The 20,464-nt window shown below is 44.1% G+C and overlaps 1 protein-coding gene across 2 annotated transcripts; it reads left to right on the top strand.

Annotated features, from left to right (window-relative positions):
• Window positions 1-653: 653 nt before the first annotated feature.
• map2k6 (mitogen-activated protein kinase kinase 6) lies at window positions 654-19,858 on the top strand. Of its 2 annotated transcripts, none has more exons than XM_035398919.1 (12): window positions 654-989; window positions 6,665-6,731; window positions 8,010-8,058; window positions 9,092-9,205; window positions 9,763-9,882; window positions 10,610-10,726; window positions 11,196-11,247; window positions 11,487-11,614; window positions 12,085-12,162; window positions 12,856-12,995; window positions 13,744-13,789; window positions 14,196-19,858. In XM_035398919.1, exons 1-12 carry the CDS (start codon window positions 899-901, stop codon window positions 14,271-14,273), a joined length of 1,080 nt encoding a protein of 359 aa, XP_035254810.1. In that variant the 5' UTR covers window positions 654-898; the 3' UTR covers window positions 14,274-19,858. The 2 variants fall into 2 exon arrangements, with proteins under 2 accessions (XP_035254810.1, XP_035254812.1); XM_035398921.1 differs by lacking the exon at window positions 654-989 and adding an exon at window positions 1,039-1,166.
• Window positions 19,859-20,464: the final 606 nt, after the last annotated feature.

The following is a 20,464-nucleotide window of genomic DNA, read 5'->3' as shown; positions in this document are numbered from 1 at the left end:
CTGCATGTCTAATCAACATACAAAGTGCACGACTCGGTCATTTCCCGATTATGAGTAGGCCAGGTTTCGTTAAAAAATAAAGAAACAGAAAAAGGTAAACGACCACAATTGAAACTAAATTATAAATATTAACATATAATATTTATATACTTTTTTAATACAGTAGACTCTGATGTGCTGTTCTTAGTGTTACAGACTGACCTGTTAACCAAATTAATGAATTGTATGGTATGAAACCATAAAAATGGCATACTGAATTAGGCATTGTTAAGCTTATTATCACGAAAAATTTGACGCAAAAAATACATGCACTGAATGGAAACGTGTCACAAACAGTGCTTCGAAACACTGCCGAAAATAGACATAGCTACATGTAGCCTACTGACTGTCATTGTTAGCTATTTAAAGAGAGCACTCTTATTAAAACATAAGGCTCCAATCAATGAAGGATTCAATATTTTTTAAATACTCGAAAATATTCCTGTAAATATTCCTCACGTTTGCACGTTTTAAAACATTCAATGCAGAGGTAAAAAATGAGCATGAAATCCGTCAAAATATGCCCGCCTTATTTCCGAAACGCCTTAGACTACACATCCCACAATCACTTGCGCTCCAGGCAGGAAAAACGTCTTTTCAGTCAGACTCTCACTGATCCAAGTTAGAAGCCTTCAGCTGCTAGCCTTGGCCCATCATGTAACTGCAGCTGAGCTTTGCTTGCAGAGGAATTGCAAACAAATTGCGTGCCGGACCATTTTGCAAGTCGTGCATTTACACTTTCGCTCACTGCACGGAAACTTACAACCCTGAGGCAAAAACTCTGCAGTTGCATGAAGGTCTGAATTCGTATTTTGCATCTTTTCTGCAAATCAAGCCGCTGAAGCTCCAGGGCGAGTGGATGGAGGGAGGGAGGAAGAGAGAAGGCAAAGTCTTTTGTGCTTCCCCTCCCCCCCATCAAAGCAAAGGGGAAATGTCTCTGCCAAAGGGAGGTAAGATTATTCGTGCGATCCGTGCATAACCACGGACATGCAATCTGGGTTGCATTCTTTGCAAAGTGCATTGCTGCAAGTCGGGGTTTCGCCAATGCATTGCATGCAGAACTGCTGGGTTTTTAAAGGGATCGGTTACATTTCCTGTTTTGGATCTGCCCTTTTGCAGAGTTCCCGGTAAGACGATGCTCGCAGTAGGCTGGTTGAGCTGTGTATTTACGATACGTGCATTCTTTTCCCCGGGAGTTATGCCAGCTAGTTCAGTTTTTTTTTTTCTGTTGCATAGCCTGTCTAGAACTCTCAGAAGTGTACGTAGCGGAAACATATTCACGTTGAACGTGTTTTAGAGTTTGCGTAATGCATATCCTTCGAACAGAATGGAGTTGAATGTATGCACGGCATGCACCTTAAATTTTCCTGCAAGGTGCATCGATTATTTGTATTGCTGTCGATTTATCGATTTATTTTACCTATCAACGTCAAAGTGTGGGCTATGTAAGGAACATGACCTCGTTAATGTGCACTTCCACACTGTCGAGAGAAATCGGTTCGTATATGGCCAAATATGTTTTAATATTATTAGCAGCTCGCTCGTGTTCTGTTTTCATTGTCGGGACGCGTAATGGAAAATATTTCTTTTTGTAGCAGACGTCTCATCTTCCAAGCCTTGTACTGGTGGCATTACACTAGTGGTCTTTACAAATATAACACCCTAAAAATAGAGGATTTGCTGCAAATGCACTGTGCTACAAAACAAGTCGAAGAACAGAATATAAAAATGCATGTCTCCAAGAAAAATATTATGACGCAGCCCGCAGTAAATAGTAAATAGTCCGCTACGTTTAAAGAACGCCGAACTGTATCGGGGAAAAAAGTTAAAAGTTTTAACAATGCTCGGTTGCGTGCTTGCAATGCTTCCATCATTTGAAAAATTAAATTAATACGTTACGTGAACGGATTTCCAAAGAGTGTATGGAAGCATGAACCTTCGCACAGTTTAGCTAATTGTTCTTTCTACATTTTGTGGCCAACGTGCAGCGTCTCGTGGGAAAACGGGATTTGACAATTTCACGTGCAAGTAATTTCATTTTGAAAAATATTTTCCCTATAAACCTCTGATGTAAATAAAAAGTGTACTTAAATTAATGACTACCTTTACTGTTCCTTTAATTTATTCACAAATCGGGAAACAGTGTTATTGACACCTGCCAGGTAAATGCATGGAACCACTGATTCCTGTGTTCCACTTGGAATATTGCTCTAATGTTCCCTGGGGAATGTGTGGCATGGGTGATTGCGTGCAGGGTAGAGAACGTTCGGACCTCGGTAAAGCGCAACCCCTTACACCTGGTAATATTTGTAAATTGTTAAGGAGATTTGTTTTTGTGGATGATGGTCATGTCAGGAAGACACATTTTCACGTTAATGGTATTTAATTTAACTATATATATATATCAAAGTGTTCATTCCTGTTTTAGATCTCAAACTCACAAGTTCCACAGTACCTGACTGCCATCATGAATCCTGCAGGTTGTTGGAAACTTTTTCTAAAAGTTTTCATTGCACTGTGCCCAAATGGAAACATCCACAAACATTGAAACAGTATTTAAAAAATTAAAAATTAAAAAAACTTTAGGAAGTGAACTTTTCACTAAGTGGCATTGGAGCATACAGGTTCACATAAAATGCATATATTATGATGTAATATATCCTTTTGTCTGTTGTAATGTGGCCTAAACCGACCTTAACACAGAGCTTGTTGTTCATGATCCCTGTTGTTCATAAACTTTTTTTACCACTTTGATTTGAGCTATTAGTAATTTGTTCAATTGTATCTTAAAATTTTTATTTTTTTGGTTTTACTATGAAATAAAATAATAATTTAAAAAAATAAGCCACAAAAATCCTTAACTTGGATAGAAAATATTAGCTCAAGCTCAACCTCCAACAGCTCACATATTCCATAAAAGGCTTTGGAGGGGATAATTTCCTGAATATATCAAAACCCCAATCAGTTTGGATTGACCATCTCGGCTCATATCCAGTGGAATCTTCGGTCAGAATGGAAGCAGAACCTTCCTCCCTCCCGTGGTCCCTGCAGCTCAGATGAGTTCCATACCAAGGCACTGTGGCCCTCCTTATGACAGGTGCATTGATCAGTCCAGTGTCTGCTCCTCCCAGAACCCACTGCTCCATCAGCCCCATTGCACTGCTCTTAATCCCAGTTTTATGCTAATAGCCAAGGTTGAGCCTACCCGCGATTTATGAAAGCAATGTTACATTAAATCTCAGTCTTTACAACTTTGTGACAATGACTCGGCAGAGTCAATTTAACTTTGATAACTTGAATTGTTAAATGGCGTGGCGAGCCATCAGGGCAACTTGTGTAGCTTACATTTTTATACTTCTGTACAACCTTTTGTTGTGAAAGGAATCTGTTTCAGAGGGATCTCATTGATACAAGAGTAGTGCCCAACCAAATCAAAACCTGCAGCCTTCAAACAATGAGCTCAGACTCTCAATCCTCACAAAACTGCCCCCAGTTGTTTTGAAAAATTATTAAATTGCGCTGAGCCAGGATCCGACGTCCGGATCCGACGTACAGAACTGTAGCGGAACCGACAACGTGTTGAGTTCTGATGTATTTGAATTGTCTAGCGCACCAATTGAATTGGGGGGGGGGGGGGGGGGGGTGGGTGGGTTGCGTAGGCTTGCTGATGAGCTGACCGTGCTGAATAAAACATCAAGACGCTTGGCTCACATGTGACTAGGGTAAGAGGAGAAAAGGGAGGCGGCTAATTACCTTTCGACGTTCTGCCGTCTCATCTTCAGCTGTGTGTTCAGGGGTAGCTCATAGGTTAAATACATGCGTTGCCAGGAGCCGTTTGTTCTCTTGCCCAAAGGCATTCCCCTTCATCCCTGCGAGTTTTGATGTTTAGGTAGCCTTTGCTTTATTTGTTGGATTGGCACTGTATCACTTAATGTTGGATGTTTTATTCATGTCTTTGTCTTAATATCTCCTTGATTAAAAAAAAAAAAAAAAAAAAAGCTTGTCCTCATGTCCCTGGTGTTCAGATAGCATTTTGCCATCCAATCCTGTGCATATTTTGCTGGCAATCCTTGACCAGGATCTGACACGTGAGAACCTGACAGATCTTGTGGTACGTCCTGCCTGATATCGACAGTCCCAAGTGCACAAGAAACATTTGCCCGCTGCGGCTTCTCATTACACGGAAGACTGGGAAGAGTGTGCGCTTGGAGGGGTTATCCTAAGGTCTTCTTATTGCTGGGACATAGAGTGAGCGTCTCCTTTTGGTACGCCGAAAGCTAAAGGAAAGGGGGGAGCGCATGCCTGTTCTGTGACTGCTTTCACGATGGACCCTGCCTCGCACCTTCCATGTTGAGAAGGGCGCCTTCATCAGCGTGACACGCCCCGCTGTTGCAGGGTGGACACTGCCACTGTATGAAGCCATTTCACAGGGGAAAAAATGACCTTATAGCCATTATTTAATACCTTTATTACGCTTTCTAAATAAATAAATTAATAAGTGTTTTAATAGAAATTAACGTCATGAAAAGCATTTGAAGATATACTAAGCAGTTATCAATTACAGGGAGCACACTTTAATGGAAGGTTTATAAGCATTTGGTTTTGGCCGATGAGGCATTTTCCCTGGGTTTTGTTTTTCCGTACGAAAACCCAGCAGTGGTTAGGGTTAGGGTTGTAGTATCACTGCACTGGACTGCCGGAAGCTGGTGCTTAGTGAATGGCATCTCCATTCCCAGAAGATCTCCTGACAGCTGTAGGTGAAGGACCTGCCATGTTTGGGTGTGTGGAGGATCTCCCCCACCCCCCCCCCCCCTCCCGTCACACGTGTGTTTAAAGCCACTCAAGCATGCACAGTAACACACTCATCAGATTAGAGCTGGGAGCAGAAGTCGTCTGAAACACAGCTGCCCCTTGGGTTCCACGGCGCAGGTTATTGTGAGAGAGCAGAGCTAATTTGGGCACCATCTTTTTCTTGCTCTCTCCTTCACTTCCTGTCCCTCTGTCTCTTCCTCTCCTCTCATGCTCTCTCTCTCTCTCTTATTCAATTGATCAGTTCAATTCAGCTCCCATGCACTCTTCCCCTCTCTCATGTTCTCGCATTTTCTTCCTCTCCTTCTCTCTCGTGCTGTCCCTCTCTGTTGCCCCCCCCCCCCCCTTTCCTCTCTGTCTCTCTCCTCTGGCTCATTCCCTTAGGAATCCAGGAATTCCATTGAAACATTTTTTGCATTCCTGGAGTTCTGGGCAGAACAGTAGCCAGTGTCCTGAGGAAAAGAGAGAGCCGATTGAGAGAGATTGTACTTATTAAGGAGTGCAGACATGGGCAGTGTAAACTGGGGCATGGGCAACTGCACACAGATAAAATTGATGAGTAAAATGACAGCCCTATGCAGTGACTCACAGGCAATGTGCATCACAGCCAGCAGCCCATCCGTGAACCATTCCCTCTGCATTTAGAAGTTGCCGGTAATCACGATTAAATAGCAGCTGAACTCTGCCAAACAGCTTTTGTGAGCTCCTTGCAACTTTTCTCTATTTTAATTATGGTTTGGAGTGGCACTACTGAAATAACACTGACATCATGTTAGTCTGCTCTGTATAAGTGTACGTCTCTGCCCACTTCTGGAATGTGTCCATCTTTAAAAATTTCTTTATGTTTCATATTTAAGTGTACTGTAAAACACATTGCAGAGAAAACAATTGGCAAAATTTTTATTCTGTGTAATGGTATTTGGATATTATTTGTGAAAGAAACTTTTAGATAAAAGTTATTTTTGCTGGCTGTGGTTAAGCAGTGGAATGAATTCAGCCGAAGGTGTGAGTGTGTTTTTTTTTGTTTTTAAGAGAGGCTGTATACACACAATAGGCAAGAATTTGGTTACCCCACCTTTTTTTTTTTTTTTTGCCTTTTTGCACGTACTTTAAAAGGAACTAAATATGTACTCATGTGGCATGTATGTGTATAGGATTTTGTGTACGGTGTGTATGCAAGAGAGAAAGTGAGGGGAAAGAGTGACCTACTTTGCCCGTAGACCCAGATGTCTGTGCGTCTTTGCTGCTAACGAGGTACACCAGAGTAGCATGACAGCGGTCTGCTCAGCCTGCTCTTGAGGCCCTGATCGGCTGTGGTCGCAGTGGCCATGTTGTGAGTGCAGTGTGCACGCAGGTGAAGAAGCCTGCCCCCTTCTGTCATTGGGGGCCCAGAAGTGTTTCATATTTCTTAACTACCTGTCCCTAAAACTGATTATTATTATTATTATTGCATTCCATCTGACAATGCTAAATAAGCTAAATTCCCCATGGAATTAGCCCCTTTTCTGTCTAGTCTTGATTTCATCAAGTTGGTTAAATCTCCTCTCTCTGTAGTTGTCATTGAAAAATTGGGGGGGGGGGGGGGGGGCTTCCAGAAAGAGCAAGAATTCTCCTGAATTAGGAATTCTTTAGAGGGATGGTCTCACTGAGAAAATGGTTACTTACTGAATGCAAATGGGATGGAACATTTATTGAGGCACCTGTTTTGTTCCAAAGCAGTCCCGGCCTAATGTCGGAGATGACAAAATGGCTGCCAAGTTCTTGATCCCCCCCCAACCTAGTCTCACACATTTATTTTCTGCTTTTCCTCTCTCAGGTAAGAAGAAGAATCCAGGGCTCAGGCTTTCCAAGGAGGTGTTTGAGCAACCCGCTCCAGCTGCTGCGTAAGATCATTCTGTACAATGACTGATTAAACCTGCACAATATAATATTTCTGTTCTCCTGACTTGTAGTCTTATGGATATGGCATTATGTCCTTGCACCAAAAACAACAAAAAGCTTCCACAGACCCTGTGGTAAATGGTAGCAGATTAGTGTGATGGTTGGGGGACTGGGCTCACAAGGTTGTGGGACTGATTCCCAGGTAGAGCAGTACTGTTGTACGCTTTAGGAAGGTACTGAACATGATATGTTTCAGTAAATATCTAGATGTATAAATAGGTGGTAAGTTAAGATTGAACACTGTGCACGTTGCTCTGGCTGTGTAAAATGTAGATGAGTCATACATTACCTGTTTTTGTAGAAGTTGGGTCCTGTGAATTTAAGTGCCTTAGCGCTAATCTTCCAGCGAAGGGAAAAGCTTACTAAATCACACATAGCTGATAAAACAATATTGCAGCTGGTGCTACAAAACCCAAAGTTTTCATTAACACATGATCTGAACATAATGTGTTAATGAATCAGCCTTGCACAGGCCATTAGCCCAGCTCTCTTAATGTTTATTTTCACATATCATTTCAATTTTAAAATAATAAAATGCAGTTAATTCTCCAATCAGATATGCATTGTTAAAAGGCTTTCTGAAAGGTAAAGATGTGCTTTCACCACACAGCAGTTCATTCTTAAAATGCCCATTGCTCATAGTGCTTTTCTTGTCACTTTCATGTTTGTGTTTTTTTATTTTTTATTTTTATGAACCACAGCATGTTAATTTTTATGACGATCCTTCTTTTAGGGGTCTCTTTACATTGGGTAGTGGTATAGCAGTGCTCAGAGGGTGTAAATGGGGTGGCATATTCCGTAAGGTTGGTACACTCTCTGGATTAGTGTGTCTGCTAAGTAGGTAAGAGCAGCAGTGTCACTCAGTGGCGAAGTTCCATTCCCCTGCTACAGGGTATTAATAGCCGCTGGTCAGGGCGTGCACTAACGCTGCAGTCAAAATGCTCTGATGGCTTCTCGATGCAATGCAGTGAGTACTGCCATAGAAACTATCAGACGCAGTGACACAGCGACCGGGGATAAACCATATTGGAGCGAATGGGTGCACGTGCACCTGGGGGTAGGCGGGGCTGGTAAGGCTTAGGGCAAAAAAATGGGGGCCCTCGAATGAGGGGAGTGAGCCGAGAGGCCTCTCCCTCTTTCACCTGATACGTGTAATGAGAGTTGTGTTCCGGAAGGTTCCCTTACCCGCTGCGTCGTACCTTTGCCCCTTTCCCTGGCAGGCCCCCACGGGACCTGGACTCCAAAGCCTGTGTGACCATCGGGGAGAAGGTAAGAAGCGCCCTGGAGTCCCGCCCTGGCCTTCCCCTTCTCAGATTCCCCTGAAATGCCCCTGACATTCCCTCTGAGATGCCTTCACATCGATCGCATGCACTACATGGCCAACAGTATGTTGTCCAAAATTATGGGCATTAATATGGTGTTGGGCCACCCACACACACAGACAAAGCTGTTAGCTCACGCACACAAACACACACCCGCATGCACAGACACACACGCACACACACACACACACACAAACATTCACACACACACAGACAAATGTGTTAGTCTTGTGCATTTGTCATAGGCTTCTATCTCCATCTTATTATCAACAACAGCGCTTCTATAACCCTGAATTAGCATGGGTGGAAACATTAGCATTGTTCGACTGCGCGGCGATGCCGCCGTTTGTGTCGGCCTGAAAGCTTGCTTCAGTCAGTCCACCCCCTGCAGCAGATCGAGCCGCAGCCCACACTGGGTCCAGATCGCCGAACGCTGATTGTAGGCAGCATGGAATGCTCTTTGCTGCCTTTGAATCCTCTCCAAGCCCCGCCTCTGCAACAGATTGCTAATTTAGCACTTATCAGATAAGCCATATTCTTATTCTTCCCTGGCGAACGATGACCAATTGTGTTTGCCTGCCGCTCGCCTGGCTGCGGAATAGACTCGTTTCCCAGAGCATTTGCATTAGAGCAGCTGGCTCCATTCCATCTTTTACCCTCTTGTTTGCTGGGTATCCAAGATACTTCAATATATGCAAAATTAAGCTTCAAAAAAAAAGTGTAGATCACCCTGTGCAACTGAGGATCAAAGACCCGAAACTGGTTGAAAAATGTTGCTGCTCAAGAACATGTAACAGCAGCTCCTTGCTCTTATGCTCGCTCTCTCTCTCTCTCTCTCTCCCTCGCTCTCTCTCTCTACTTCTCTCTCTCTCTCTCTGCCTCTCTCTCTCTCTCTCTCTCTCTCTCGCTCTCTCTCTCTGCTTCTCTCTCTCTCTCTCTCTCGCTCTCTCCCTTCCTCTGCCTCTCTTTCTCTGAGTCAGAACTTTGTGGTGAAGGCAGATGACCTGGAGCAGATTGCGGAGTTGGGGCGAGGGGCATATGGAGTCGTGGACCAGATGAAGCACGTGCCCAGCGGCCTTATCATGGCCGTGAAGGTGAGCGGGAGGGGTGGTTTCATAAAAAAAATATAAATAAGAGGGCTCCCCCTTATCAGACTGCTTTTAAAAGACATTACATTTGAGGCATTTTTGTGCTTCTAAAAATCCATGTATTTTCATAATTTGTCTTAATATCCATGTGAGTCAGCCATGCAGGAAATACTCCAGTGCAGGGACTGGGCTCTGGAGTGCTACCTTATGTTACACTCCATTCATTCAGCAGCTCTTATCCAGAGGGACTTGTATTGTAGGGGAACGTGAGTACAGTCACCTGATTGAGGCTTTATGAGCAACATTCCGAGATCAGTGCGTGTATGTGCGATGTCACCAATGGAAATGAATCAAGCAACGACCAAAATACATGGCCTGAATATATACAAATGACGTCTAATACAGATAAATTAGGACAAATTTCGGGATAAAGGGACATCAGATCTTTTGTACGTGTATGAGCATCCCCATTGGCCCTGATAGTGCATGACACTTGTCTGTGTGTGCGTGTGTGTGTGCGTGTGCGTGCGCGCGTGTGTGTGTGTGTGTCCTGTTGCCCCCAGCGGATCCGTGCCACGGTGAACACGCAGGAACAGAAGAGGCTGCTGATGGACCTGGACATATCCATGAGAACGGTGGACTGCTTCTTCACCGTCACATTCTATGGCGCTCTGTTCCGAGAGGTAGGCCCCTAAACCCTTACACCATCACTTTATATAAGAGGTAGGCCCCCATACCATGATACCATCACCTTATATAAGAGGTAGGCCCCTAGACTTTTACACCATCACTTTATATAAGAGGTAGGCCCCCAAACCATGATACCATCACCTTATATAAGAGGTAGGCCCCTAGACTTTTACACCATCACTTTATATAAGAGGTAGGCCCCCAAACCATGATACCATCACCTTATATAAGAGGTAGGCCCCTAGACTTTTACACCATCGCTTTATATAAGAGGTAGGCCCCTAAACCATGATACCATCACCTTATATAAGAGGTAGGCCCCTAGACTTTTACACCATCACTTTATATAAGAGGTAGGCCCCTAAACCATGATACCATCACTTCATGTAAGAGGTAGGCCCCTAAACCCTTACACCATCACTTTAAATAAGAGGTAGGCCTCTAAATCATGATACCATCACTTTATATAAGAGGATGACCCCTAGACTCTTATACCATCACTTTATATAAGAGGTAGGCCCCTAGAATCTTACAGCAATCACTGAATTGTTTGAACCATTTGCTTTTCGCAGCATAAACAGTGACCTGCTCAGGTCAGCAGGAGATTCACCCGTTTTGGGTTTCGCGAGGCCTCGCTGTCCCACCACTGCTTTGTGGTGATGAAACTCAGTGGTTCTGCCCTGCTCTCTTCTGATTGGTCACCTTTCCGTGTCTCGCCAGGGCGATGTGTGGATCTGCATGGAGCTGTTGGACACGTCTCTGGACAAGTTTTACAAGAGGGTTTTGGAGAAGGGGATGACCATCCCAGAGGACATCCTGGGGAAAATCACCGTCTCCGTGAGTGACCGTCGTGGTGATGCCATTGGTCACCATGGTGACAGCAGTCTTCCCTCTTAGCTCATCAGTGAAATGTGTCCAGGGCAAATTACAGTAGTTTTAACTGTACTTTTAACTACTATAACTATAAGTCTGTTGCTATTCCTGTGTATGACAGGGCGTTTACTGCAGGTAATTGCAGGTAAATGAAGTGAGGTTACTTTTTTTAAGAGCGAAAGCCTGTATGGGAACGTGTGACTTGCAGACAGTTTCCAGCTGTTACTGTACAGTTGAAGTAAAACATTGTTCAGTTGGATGTTCCCCTTACACTTTGCGCCATCAGGCGGTTACAGCAGTGTATAGCTTCCTATAGCCGGTGCTGCTGGTGTTAGGGGAACTGTCAACCCTTCTCTCCTGTCAACCGTTTTCTCACTCACTCCCTCTCCCTCTTTTCTCTCCCCATCCCCCCATTTTGTACCTCCCTGTCCAGGTAGTAAAGGCTTTGGAGTACCTGCACAGCAATTTACAGGTGATCCACAGAGGTGAGCGGAGATCTGGTTGTCGTAGTGACAGATTACGTCATCATCGTTTACGTGATCTGTTTACACCATTTTCTCCTTGTCGATTCGAGCAGTTATGGTGTAAGACATTTATACAGCTTTACCTCTGCTAATTCAGTCTGTCCTGATATAACTGGTGTACCTGGTGTAAGGCCTATTCAGAACAATCCTCTTGAATGGCAGGCGCGTGGTTTGAGGTATTTCTCCTCCCTCCCCATCAGACGTGAAGCCCTCGAATGTGCTGATCAACGCTCAGGGCCAGGTGAAAATATGCGACTTCGGCATCAGCGGCTACCTGGTGGACTCTGTGGCCAAGACCATGGATGCAGGCTGCAAGCCATATATGGCGGTGAGGGGATGTGTGTGTGTGCGTGTGTGTGTGAGTGTGAGAGTGAGTGTGTGTGTGTGTGTGTGTGTGTGTGTGTGTGAGTGTGTGTGTGTGTGTGTGTGTGTATTCTTGTGTGTGTGAGTGAGTGTGTGTGTGTGTGTGTGTGTGTGTGTGTGCTTGTGTGTGTGTATGTGTGTGTGTGTGTGTGAGAGTGTGTGTGTGTGAGAGTGTGTGTGTGTGTGTGTGTGTGAGTGCTTGTGTGTGTGAGTGTGTGTGTGTGTGAGTGCGTGTGTGTGCTTGTGTGTGCTTGTGTGTGCTTGTGTATGCTTGTGTGTGTGTATGTGTGTACACTGTAAATGGGGCAGAGGGTGAGTTCTTAGATTAAAATGAAAAGCCTGATTTCCCTAAAGATGTTAAAAGTGTGGAAGAGGTCGGAGGTCAAGTGACCATGCACATTGCTGATTGGCTGGTTGGCCTGATTTGTATTTCAGCCGGAGAGGATTAATCCAGAGCTCAACCAAAAGGGCTACAATGTCAAGTCTGACATCTGGAGTTTAGGAATCACTATGGTATGTATTTCAATAGAAGCTTTGACATTGAATAAAGATAATAAATAAACATGGCTGTGTCTCATAAATGTGTTTTGTCACCATGCTGTCAGGCTTACCACTACTTTAATGACGCCTGTTTGATAGGTTTCTGTAGAATTTTTGTGTTTCATCTGTGATTGTTTTGTTCACCTGCCATATTGCAATATGTGCTTGCTTTGTATGCTTGTGTTTGTGCGTGTATGTCTGTGTGTGCTTGTGTCCCTCTGTAATATCTAAACGCATCTGCATGTGCAACTTATTCTAAATTAGAGGAAAGTGAAATAATCTCTTGGGGGTATTGCATTCAGGCTTGAATAAATTAATAAATCTCAATGTTTCCCCTCTCTAAATTACTCTGTCCTATCTTTTTTGTCTTTCCCCCCTCTCTCTCTCCCCGTCTCCCTCTCTCTCTCCTCCCGCTTTCATACTCTCTCCCCCCCTCTCACTCTCACTCTCCCCTGTCTCTCTCTCTATCTCTATGTCTCTCCCTCTCCCCCCTCTCTTTCTCTCTGCCTTCTCTCTCTCCCCCCCCTCTCTCCCTCCCTCTCTCTCTCCCCCCTCCCTCTCTCTCCCTCCCTCTCTCTCTCTCTCTCTCTCCCCCCCTCTCTCCCTCTTTCTCTCTCTCTCTCTCCCCCACCCCTACCCCTCCCCCCCCCCCCCCCCCCCCCTCAGATTGAGCTGGCGATCCTGCGTTTCCCCTATGAGTCCTGGGGCACGCCCTTCCAGCAGCTGAAGCAGGTGGTGGAGGAGCCGTCCCCCCAGCTCCCGGCTGAACGCTTCTCCCCTGAATTTGTGGACTTCACTTCCCAGTGGTGCGCCCAGCTCCGCACACCTCTCTCCCCACTCCTTCCGTTCCTCTCTCTCTCTCTCTCTCTCTCTCTCTCTCTCTCTCTCTGCCTGCTCCCCCTATCTCTCACTCATGTCCCTGTCATATAGAACCTCCATTACTCACTCTCTCTCTTTCTCATGCTCTGTCTGTCTCTCCTCGGAGTGTAGCACAGTGGGTAAGGAACTGGACTTGTAACCGAAAGGTCGCAGGTTCGATTCCCGGGTAGGACACTGCCGTTGTACCCTTGAGCAAGGTACTTAACCGAAATTGCTTCAGTATATATCCAGCTGTGTAAATGGATACAATGTAAAATGCTATGTAAAAAAAGTTGTGTAAGTCGCTCTGGATAAGAGCGTCTGCTAAATGCCTGTAATGTAATGTCCTCTCCACTGCCACAGTAATTACAGCATAGCTGGGGGGGGGGGGGGGGGGGTTGATATTCCCCTCCAGGCCTCTCCATGCAGCGTTGGTGCTGCAATGCAAAAACCGAACCTCTGACTAGTTTAACTTGCACCTCATTTCTCAGGTGGGGGTGGTTTAGCCTTAGGAGACTGCAGCATACCTTTGGCAATCTCACATTTACCTTTTTTTTTTATTACTACAAAGTCCAACCGGAAGTCTCATTCTACAGCCACTCAGTTTCACCGACCGCTGCATTAACCCATTTCACAGCCCAGTGCAGGCCCACACTGTAGATTCAATCCTGCTTTTTTTGTGTGTCCCTCTGTCAGCCTAAAGAAGAATTCCAAAGAAAGACCGGCATACACAGACCTCATGGTGAGAGATGACTCTTGGTTGGCTGTTGTGTTATGAACCTATTCAGTTGTGCTTTTAACCGGCTGGAGTAGTGTCTCACAACATTGTGTTTGGTACCTTACCTGAGTTTGTCGTACTTTTGTCTAATTGTGACTAAACTGCAAACTGCTTTAGAATTCACCCTGTCTGAGCTGCATTTCTTCCAACCAGCCAGTAGAGGGTAGACTTTCTCCAGTGATAAAAAAAAATAATAATTCTCTCGCTGCTTTGTTTGTCTGTTTGTTTATTTGTCTATTTGCCTATTTCATTTTGAACTGAAATGGAAAAAAAACCCCATTGGCATGTTTCATGGCTGTTTGTGTTTGTTGAAATCCCTGCTACTGGGATGAATCGCTCATCATCCTTGTCTTTTTTTTTTTCTGGGCAGCTACATCCTTTTTTCACGCTTCACGATGGTAGAGAGACGGACGTTGCCACCTTCGTCAAAGTTATTCTGGGTAACTGAGGCCGGTAAGGCACGTGGCACCTCCCCTGTGCCCCTGCGGAGGCGAAACTGCACCAGGAATGCATCAGTTCCGCCTGGGAAACCCACAGTAGTCCTAAGCAGAGGGGCGGGGCCTCCAAAGGTCCAGATGATTGACACCTGCTCGTTCAATGCCAAGGGGTTTGTAGTATGGACGGCAGACTTTTCCCACTGATCTCCTGTCCTCTGGGGGAAGGGCAGGGGAGGAGGGGTTAGCTCAGGAGGGGACAAGCCTTCTTTTAGGACATTTTATTTAATAACTTAATATTATAATTATTATATGGTTATGGGCTTGAAACCTGAAATTTGCTAGCTCAATTTCCTGGTATGGCAACCGTAATTTCTTCAGTAAGCTTACTCTTGTATATTGAAATATTAGCCATGGAAATCAACCGGGAGATTCGTATTTTCTCAGCTAATTTAAGAAGTCCCGATGAGCTCTCCTCTCTTCCCGCTCCTCATCCTCGGCCGTCGCTACAGGCTGTCATTGAGTTGCATGCGGGGTTCGGTTTTTCGTTCGTATGTGAAACACTTCTTGAAATCCTCTGCATGGTTTTGAAACCAACCAAGACGTAACTGAAATTGTATGCATACGTGTGTTTGTAATTATAATGTGCGTGCGCGTGTGCGGTTTGGCGTGCACGCTCGTGCGCGGGCCCGCGCTAGTCGCTCGTTGCTGTAGGCGGGTAGCCGAGTTAGCGCGTCGGCCATTTTGTGAGTTGAAATGCTGAGTCGTTGAAGCCACGCGCAGGCTCGTTTTTTTTTTAGCGGACCTTTTCTGGCGGTGCGGCGAGAGTGCGCCTGACTGGCTGCCGAGAGGGGGCGGCGAAGGGTCAAAGGTCACTGTGGTCTGCCTCCGCCACTGCTGCTGGACCCTGATACGCTGTCCTGGAAGGGTCAAAGGGCGAAGCGGTCCGAGGGGTGTGCCGTGGCTGCGCGCCGTTGCTTGACGGTTGTGCAGCAGGAGGAGGGGAAAGGGAGCGAGACAAACCCCTGTGAACTATGACCTCCGGAGGCCCTAATGACACGCAACACGCCCTATTCCCCAAAGGACACGGCCCCTCCATCAGGAGGAACAGGATCCGCAGCACCGCCTCAACTGGACAGAACCGGAACCAGTCTAGCTGTAAACATTGTGAGCACATGTTTAAAACAGACAAACATATAGACACAGATGCACACACCCAATTTTGTTTTTTTTTTTTTGTTTTTTTACACACATACATATATTGGGGGAAAATACCTAAATCTACTGTTTCATCTACTCTGAGCCTTGTGATCTCTCTGTGTTTTGGACTGAAAATAACTATACAATAGTTATTCATATTATTATTATTATTATTAGCATTATTTGGACAAAATATGCAGTCTGAGGTTGCTCTCACTGCTGTTTTCTTTGTTTTGTTTGTTTCTGAGCGTGAATCTGTACTGTATGTTGTTCTAAGGGTCAGGGTGATGAGTGTCCATCTCAGAAATTACAGTCGCTGGTCTGTACTATGAAAACGGACGCCAAGGTTCTTCTGGAGAGACAGGGTCCAGAGAGGGACGGGCGATGTGTGTTTCCAAAAAAAAAAAAAAACAAGAAAAACAAAACGGAAAAGAATAACAGCGATCACTTGAGATATTCTCGTCGTGCTGTGAACTCAACTGTCATGAACGCTGTGTCACGGATGGGGGCGTGGCCTCCCGTTCACCACTTGAGTGGCTTGAATAGCTGATTGGCTCCGCTCCTGACTTTGTGGGTCTGGGCCAGTATGGCGTGCAAATGTCATGTAAGGTTGTGCTTTGGTTGCGTCTCAGGTTTCTGTACCCTGCTTTAAAATCCTCCCTCTGTGGGGGCTCGGTGCGCTTCTGATAATGGGCGAGCCTGTCTTTGCCTGGGATGTGGTGCAGGGTTGAGTACATAAACGGTCTTCAGCCGCCACCTCTTTTTTTGCTGCACCGCCCTGCCATCTGTCGATCTCTGCCCCGCGTCTGTCCTGGTGATTGCACGAGAACCACCATTCCCCCCCGCCCCACCCCACCCCCAGAGGTAACCAGAGTAACAGAGAGCAGTGTTCTGGGCTTTCCTCTGCCCTCTCTGTAAAAATCTTTGAGAATCATCTGTGGTTTCTGTAGCGACATGGAGCACAAGTTGTTGGAGCATTAGCAGTAGTGGGCTAAAGGTTTTGTGGCTGTTGTTTGGTAGTGACAGCTGACGGTGGTTCTTCTTTGAGGAGCTGCTACTCTACTCTGTTTCTGCCGGCCTCTCACACGGCTGCTCGCGTTCTGCCTCCCGGGCTGGTCTCCCACCTGTGTGCTCGCCACCGTTTCCCCTGCCGCAATAAGAGAAGGCCTTGAACCGCAGGAGTGAAAATACAGGCCATGTCATGTGACCTGGCTGAAGAGAACGGGAAAGCTAGGATTTACCATGGACAGGCTGTGGTCTTTTGATTGTGATTTGTTTGTAGCGCAGTCTTGCTGACTTTCTGGTAGAATCTGAGTGTCTTGCAACTTGCAACTTGCCCCCCCCCCCCCCCTCCCCTCCACCTTCTCCCCCTCCCCTTGTGCCTTGTGTATGGGTCCTCACCCTGTAGGTACCTCTGCCAGGGACCCGTTCTGATTTTGGTTTAACACTCTTCCTCTCTGGGTCTTGTGATCAGGAAGTGGCCTGCCAGGCACCGTCCTTAATTTGCAAATGTAATCGCATGTCACTTCCCTCAGTTCACTGAGGAGCCACATAGTGAACCCTCGACTGCTCAGGATGCCTTGCAATACAGGGTGAAGTCTTCTTAAAGCAGGGGTTCTCTAGCCTCCTCCTCAATCCCCTCCCCCCCATGTATGTAAATATCCGACTATAGAGGCTAACTTCAAGGAAACGTCCACTCAAAAATGGCAAATGGTATATTTGCCATCTTCAGATGAAAGTACAAACATCCAGAGTACATGTTATGACCTGCTTTTTAAGGTGGTGCTCCTAAAATTTAGACAGATTTTTATTTGTCCTAATGATGTCCTGTGTCTATCAGCAATTTGGCGTGTCTTTAAGATGCTACCAAGGTTATAACTAATGAAAATGAAAATTAGCCATGAAAAACTTTCATCAAATAATGTAAAACCAATAAACAACTGTCCAATAAACTAAAATAAAACTAGAATCATTGCAATTAAAGCTAAATAAAACAAAAGAAACATCAACATCAGTTTCTGATCAATTTAGCTCATTTATTTCTTTACCAAAACATGACAAAAATAATGTGGGTTTTGTCCTGCTTGTCGGGCTTCTAGGTAGTCATGGCCACTAGATGGCAATATGCTACCTTTTTATTAGCATCTCTTTAACCATAGAACGTTTGAGTTTAGACGAAGCAGCGATCAAACATTAGGAGCTATCATGCAGAAATTTCGCACACTGAAGCCCAGTGATGAGAAAAAGGCAGCTCAGTCTGGGATGACTTTTAATACATTATCAACAATGTACTGTACCTTTCAATTTCAGTGCCTGTTCTTTACAGTAGTGGCAAAAGTTTTTTTGGTTGGTACATAGTAACATTGCTTGATTGGTTAGAAGCTTTTAACCTTGGTGAGAAGATCTGTCTTACTTATTCATACCAATGATGTACCATTCATTTAAAAAAAAAAGATTAATTAAAAGAATTTCAGTGTCTAATGAGTCCATTTGATGGTAATGTTTTCACTATTTGTCAGTTTAAATGCTCAGTCCTAACTGAAACATACATTCTTCCCCTGAAACTAACGCTAAAATGAAACAAAATTATGTAACAACTTCATGGGCACTTCGCCAACAAAATGAGAACTAACAGAGACTTAAAACTAAACTGAATTGAAAGCTAAATTTAAAAAATAGTAGAAATGAAATGGAAAAGAAAAAACAAATATCTTTAGTTTCTACCTTTTTAAACATTCTACCTTATCCCTTGAATGACAGTGTACACTATGATTTTGGTGTTTCCCCTGCCTCATCCCCCCCCCCCCCCAATTCATTGGAACGTCTCTCTCTGTTTCGCGGAATTGTTTTTTTAGAGTGGAATCAATGTCAAATAAGAAAGCCGGTTTTGCAAAGTGTTACGCAATTGTTAAAAAACATTCAAATTAAAGCTTGTGAAAAGGCATCAAGCAACTCTTGGTATGCATTATTGACCCACTAAAGTAGCAACATTTGCATTTCACAAAACGGGCTTCATTTTCCATGTAGCATCCTTGCGCAAAAAGACTTATTAAGGATGTTTTAACCAGATAATGTTCATTTTATCTGAAAGTCTAAATGCTCTGATCAATGATATGTAGAAAGATTTTTTTTTTTTTTAATATATCAAAAGAGATGTTTTCCTCTAATATTCCCTTCTACCTGGGGCCACTGTTTTACAGGAGGAATGCTAATTTTGAGTAGTCCATTAGGTTGGAATATAAGGCCCTTAGAGGCCACTGTGTGTTAAGAGATCTCATGCTTGTTTTCAGCGCACCACACTCATGCCAAAGCTCTGTTTCAGACCCTTCTTTTGGAACCACGGTGTGAATCGGTGAATCGAGCGGTGTTTGCTATTGTATTTTCAAATTCTGAGAGAACCTTCTGGGGGGAAAAAAAAATGTTCAAATACAGAATGCGAAATATTACGGAATATATTTTTAATATGTGTCTTAATATGCAACACGTATTAGGAAATATACAAACAGTTGCCACGTTCCAATGCTTTCATATTCATACTGTTTATTGCAGAGTATTTTGTGAACTTATAAATGTATTGTGAAATGTGTTTTATTTTGAATATTATATTTTACCATATATTCACCTATATTGCTCTTTCATAATGCAAGAGTGCCTCATTTAAACTATCCAGGTGTATGAATACAAAAACAAAACAAAAACAAACAAATATTGTTTTTATTCTTTTTTGTTTTTGTTTTGCTAACTGGCAAAATTAATGCTGCTTGCTTTTGCTGCTTTTATCCAAGGGCACTGGCACTGCACTGTGGTGCAGTAAAATTAAACTTTGTACTGTATGTTGTAGCTTCAGCGTTGCAAAAATTATTTTGACTTTCCTTTATTTAACGAACGTAGGCCTCTGTTCAATCTAACTGCAGAAGTCTTTGTCCTTAACCTGCACGAAAGTTAACTTTCTTCAACTCCCATACATCTCATTTCACTGATACAGAACACAGCTGAATGCTTGATACTCTGTTAGGGCCAGAAACAGTGCTGTCCCTCAGAGTGATGGACAGATCTTACTGCGCATAGATTGAACTGCTGCCTTCAGTTTTTTTTTTGTTTTTTTTTGGGGTTCATTTGTTGATGAAGAAGGCCTGCGATGCCTTAGATTTGTTTGTATGATTATTTCTTGTACACTACAGATTATTTTAATGGATTTGATGTTTGTTTGTGGTGTATTTGTAAGCTTGAATGTGCATGAGATTGTTGCAGCCTGTTCATTTGTAATGTATCTAAGCACTAAAAAGAATCCTGCCAGAAATGGTTGTTAAACCAGAGAAACTCATAATCTAAAGATATTTATTCAGTGTCTTGTCTTTCCCGTCGTAAAAAAAAAAAAAAAAAAAAAAAAACATCTTGGTAAAGACTAAAACCATCCCTGAAGCAAAACAAAAAATGGTAAACCCAGTGACCTTTTCAGCGTTGTAGGTATATCAGACGTCAAAAAGCATTCACAGTACTAGCACCTGATTTTCCTTCATTTAATTTTTCTGTTTTTTTTCTTTGTTTTTGTTTTTTGTTTTACTGTCACGTATTATTAGGCTGCTAAAATGCTGGAATGTAGTATTTCCTATCTTCTAACAGGGCTAATATTGGTTTTGATGTTTTATTCTGGGTGAGTCTGTGGCTTGTTGAAAGGAACCGCCTTTGTCCAATCGCTAATGGTGGCCGACGTTGTGCATGACGGCTAACTCCCCAATATACCCCCTGCTGTCATGTCTTCTGCTGCCTCGACCTTTTTAGGCCCCCTGTGTAGCTGTGGGCGGGGGCAGGAATGGGGGCTGGGGAAAGGAAGACTTCCTGTAAATTTGAGAAATGGATATGTCAAAATGTGTGCATCCAAAGCAACCCAGTCTACTGACAGTGATGTTTATTTGATTGTCAAAAATTTTGTTTGGGTTGATTTGGAGGTTAGGCCTAGGGTCGTGGTTAGAGTAAGAATTAGCTTTGTGGCAGACGTCCAAGT

Source organism: Anguilla anguilla, chromosome 17 (assembly GCF_013347855.1).
Source record: "Anguilla anguilla isolate fAngAng1 chromosome 17, fAngAng1.pri, whole genome shotgun sequence".
Lineage (NCBI taxonomy): Eukaryota > Metazoa > Chordata > Actinopteri > Anguilliformes > Anguillidae > Anguilla > Anguilla anguilla.
The sequence above is the reverse complement of the archived record's forward strand: the minus strand, read 5'-3'. Positions and strand labels throughout refer to the sequence as shown.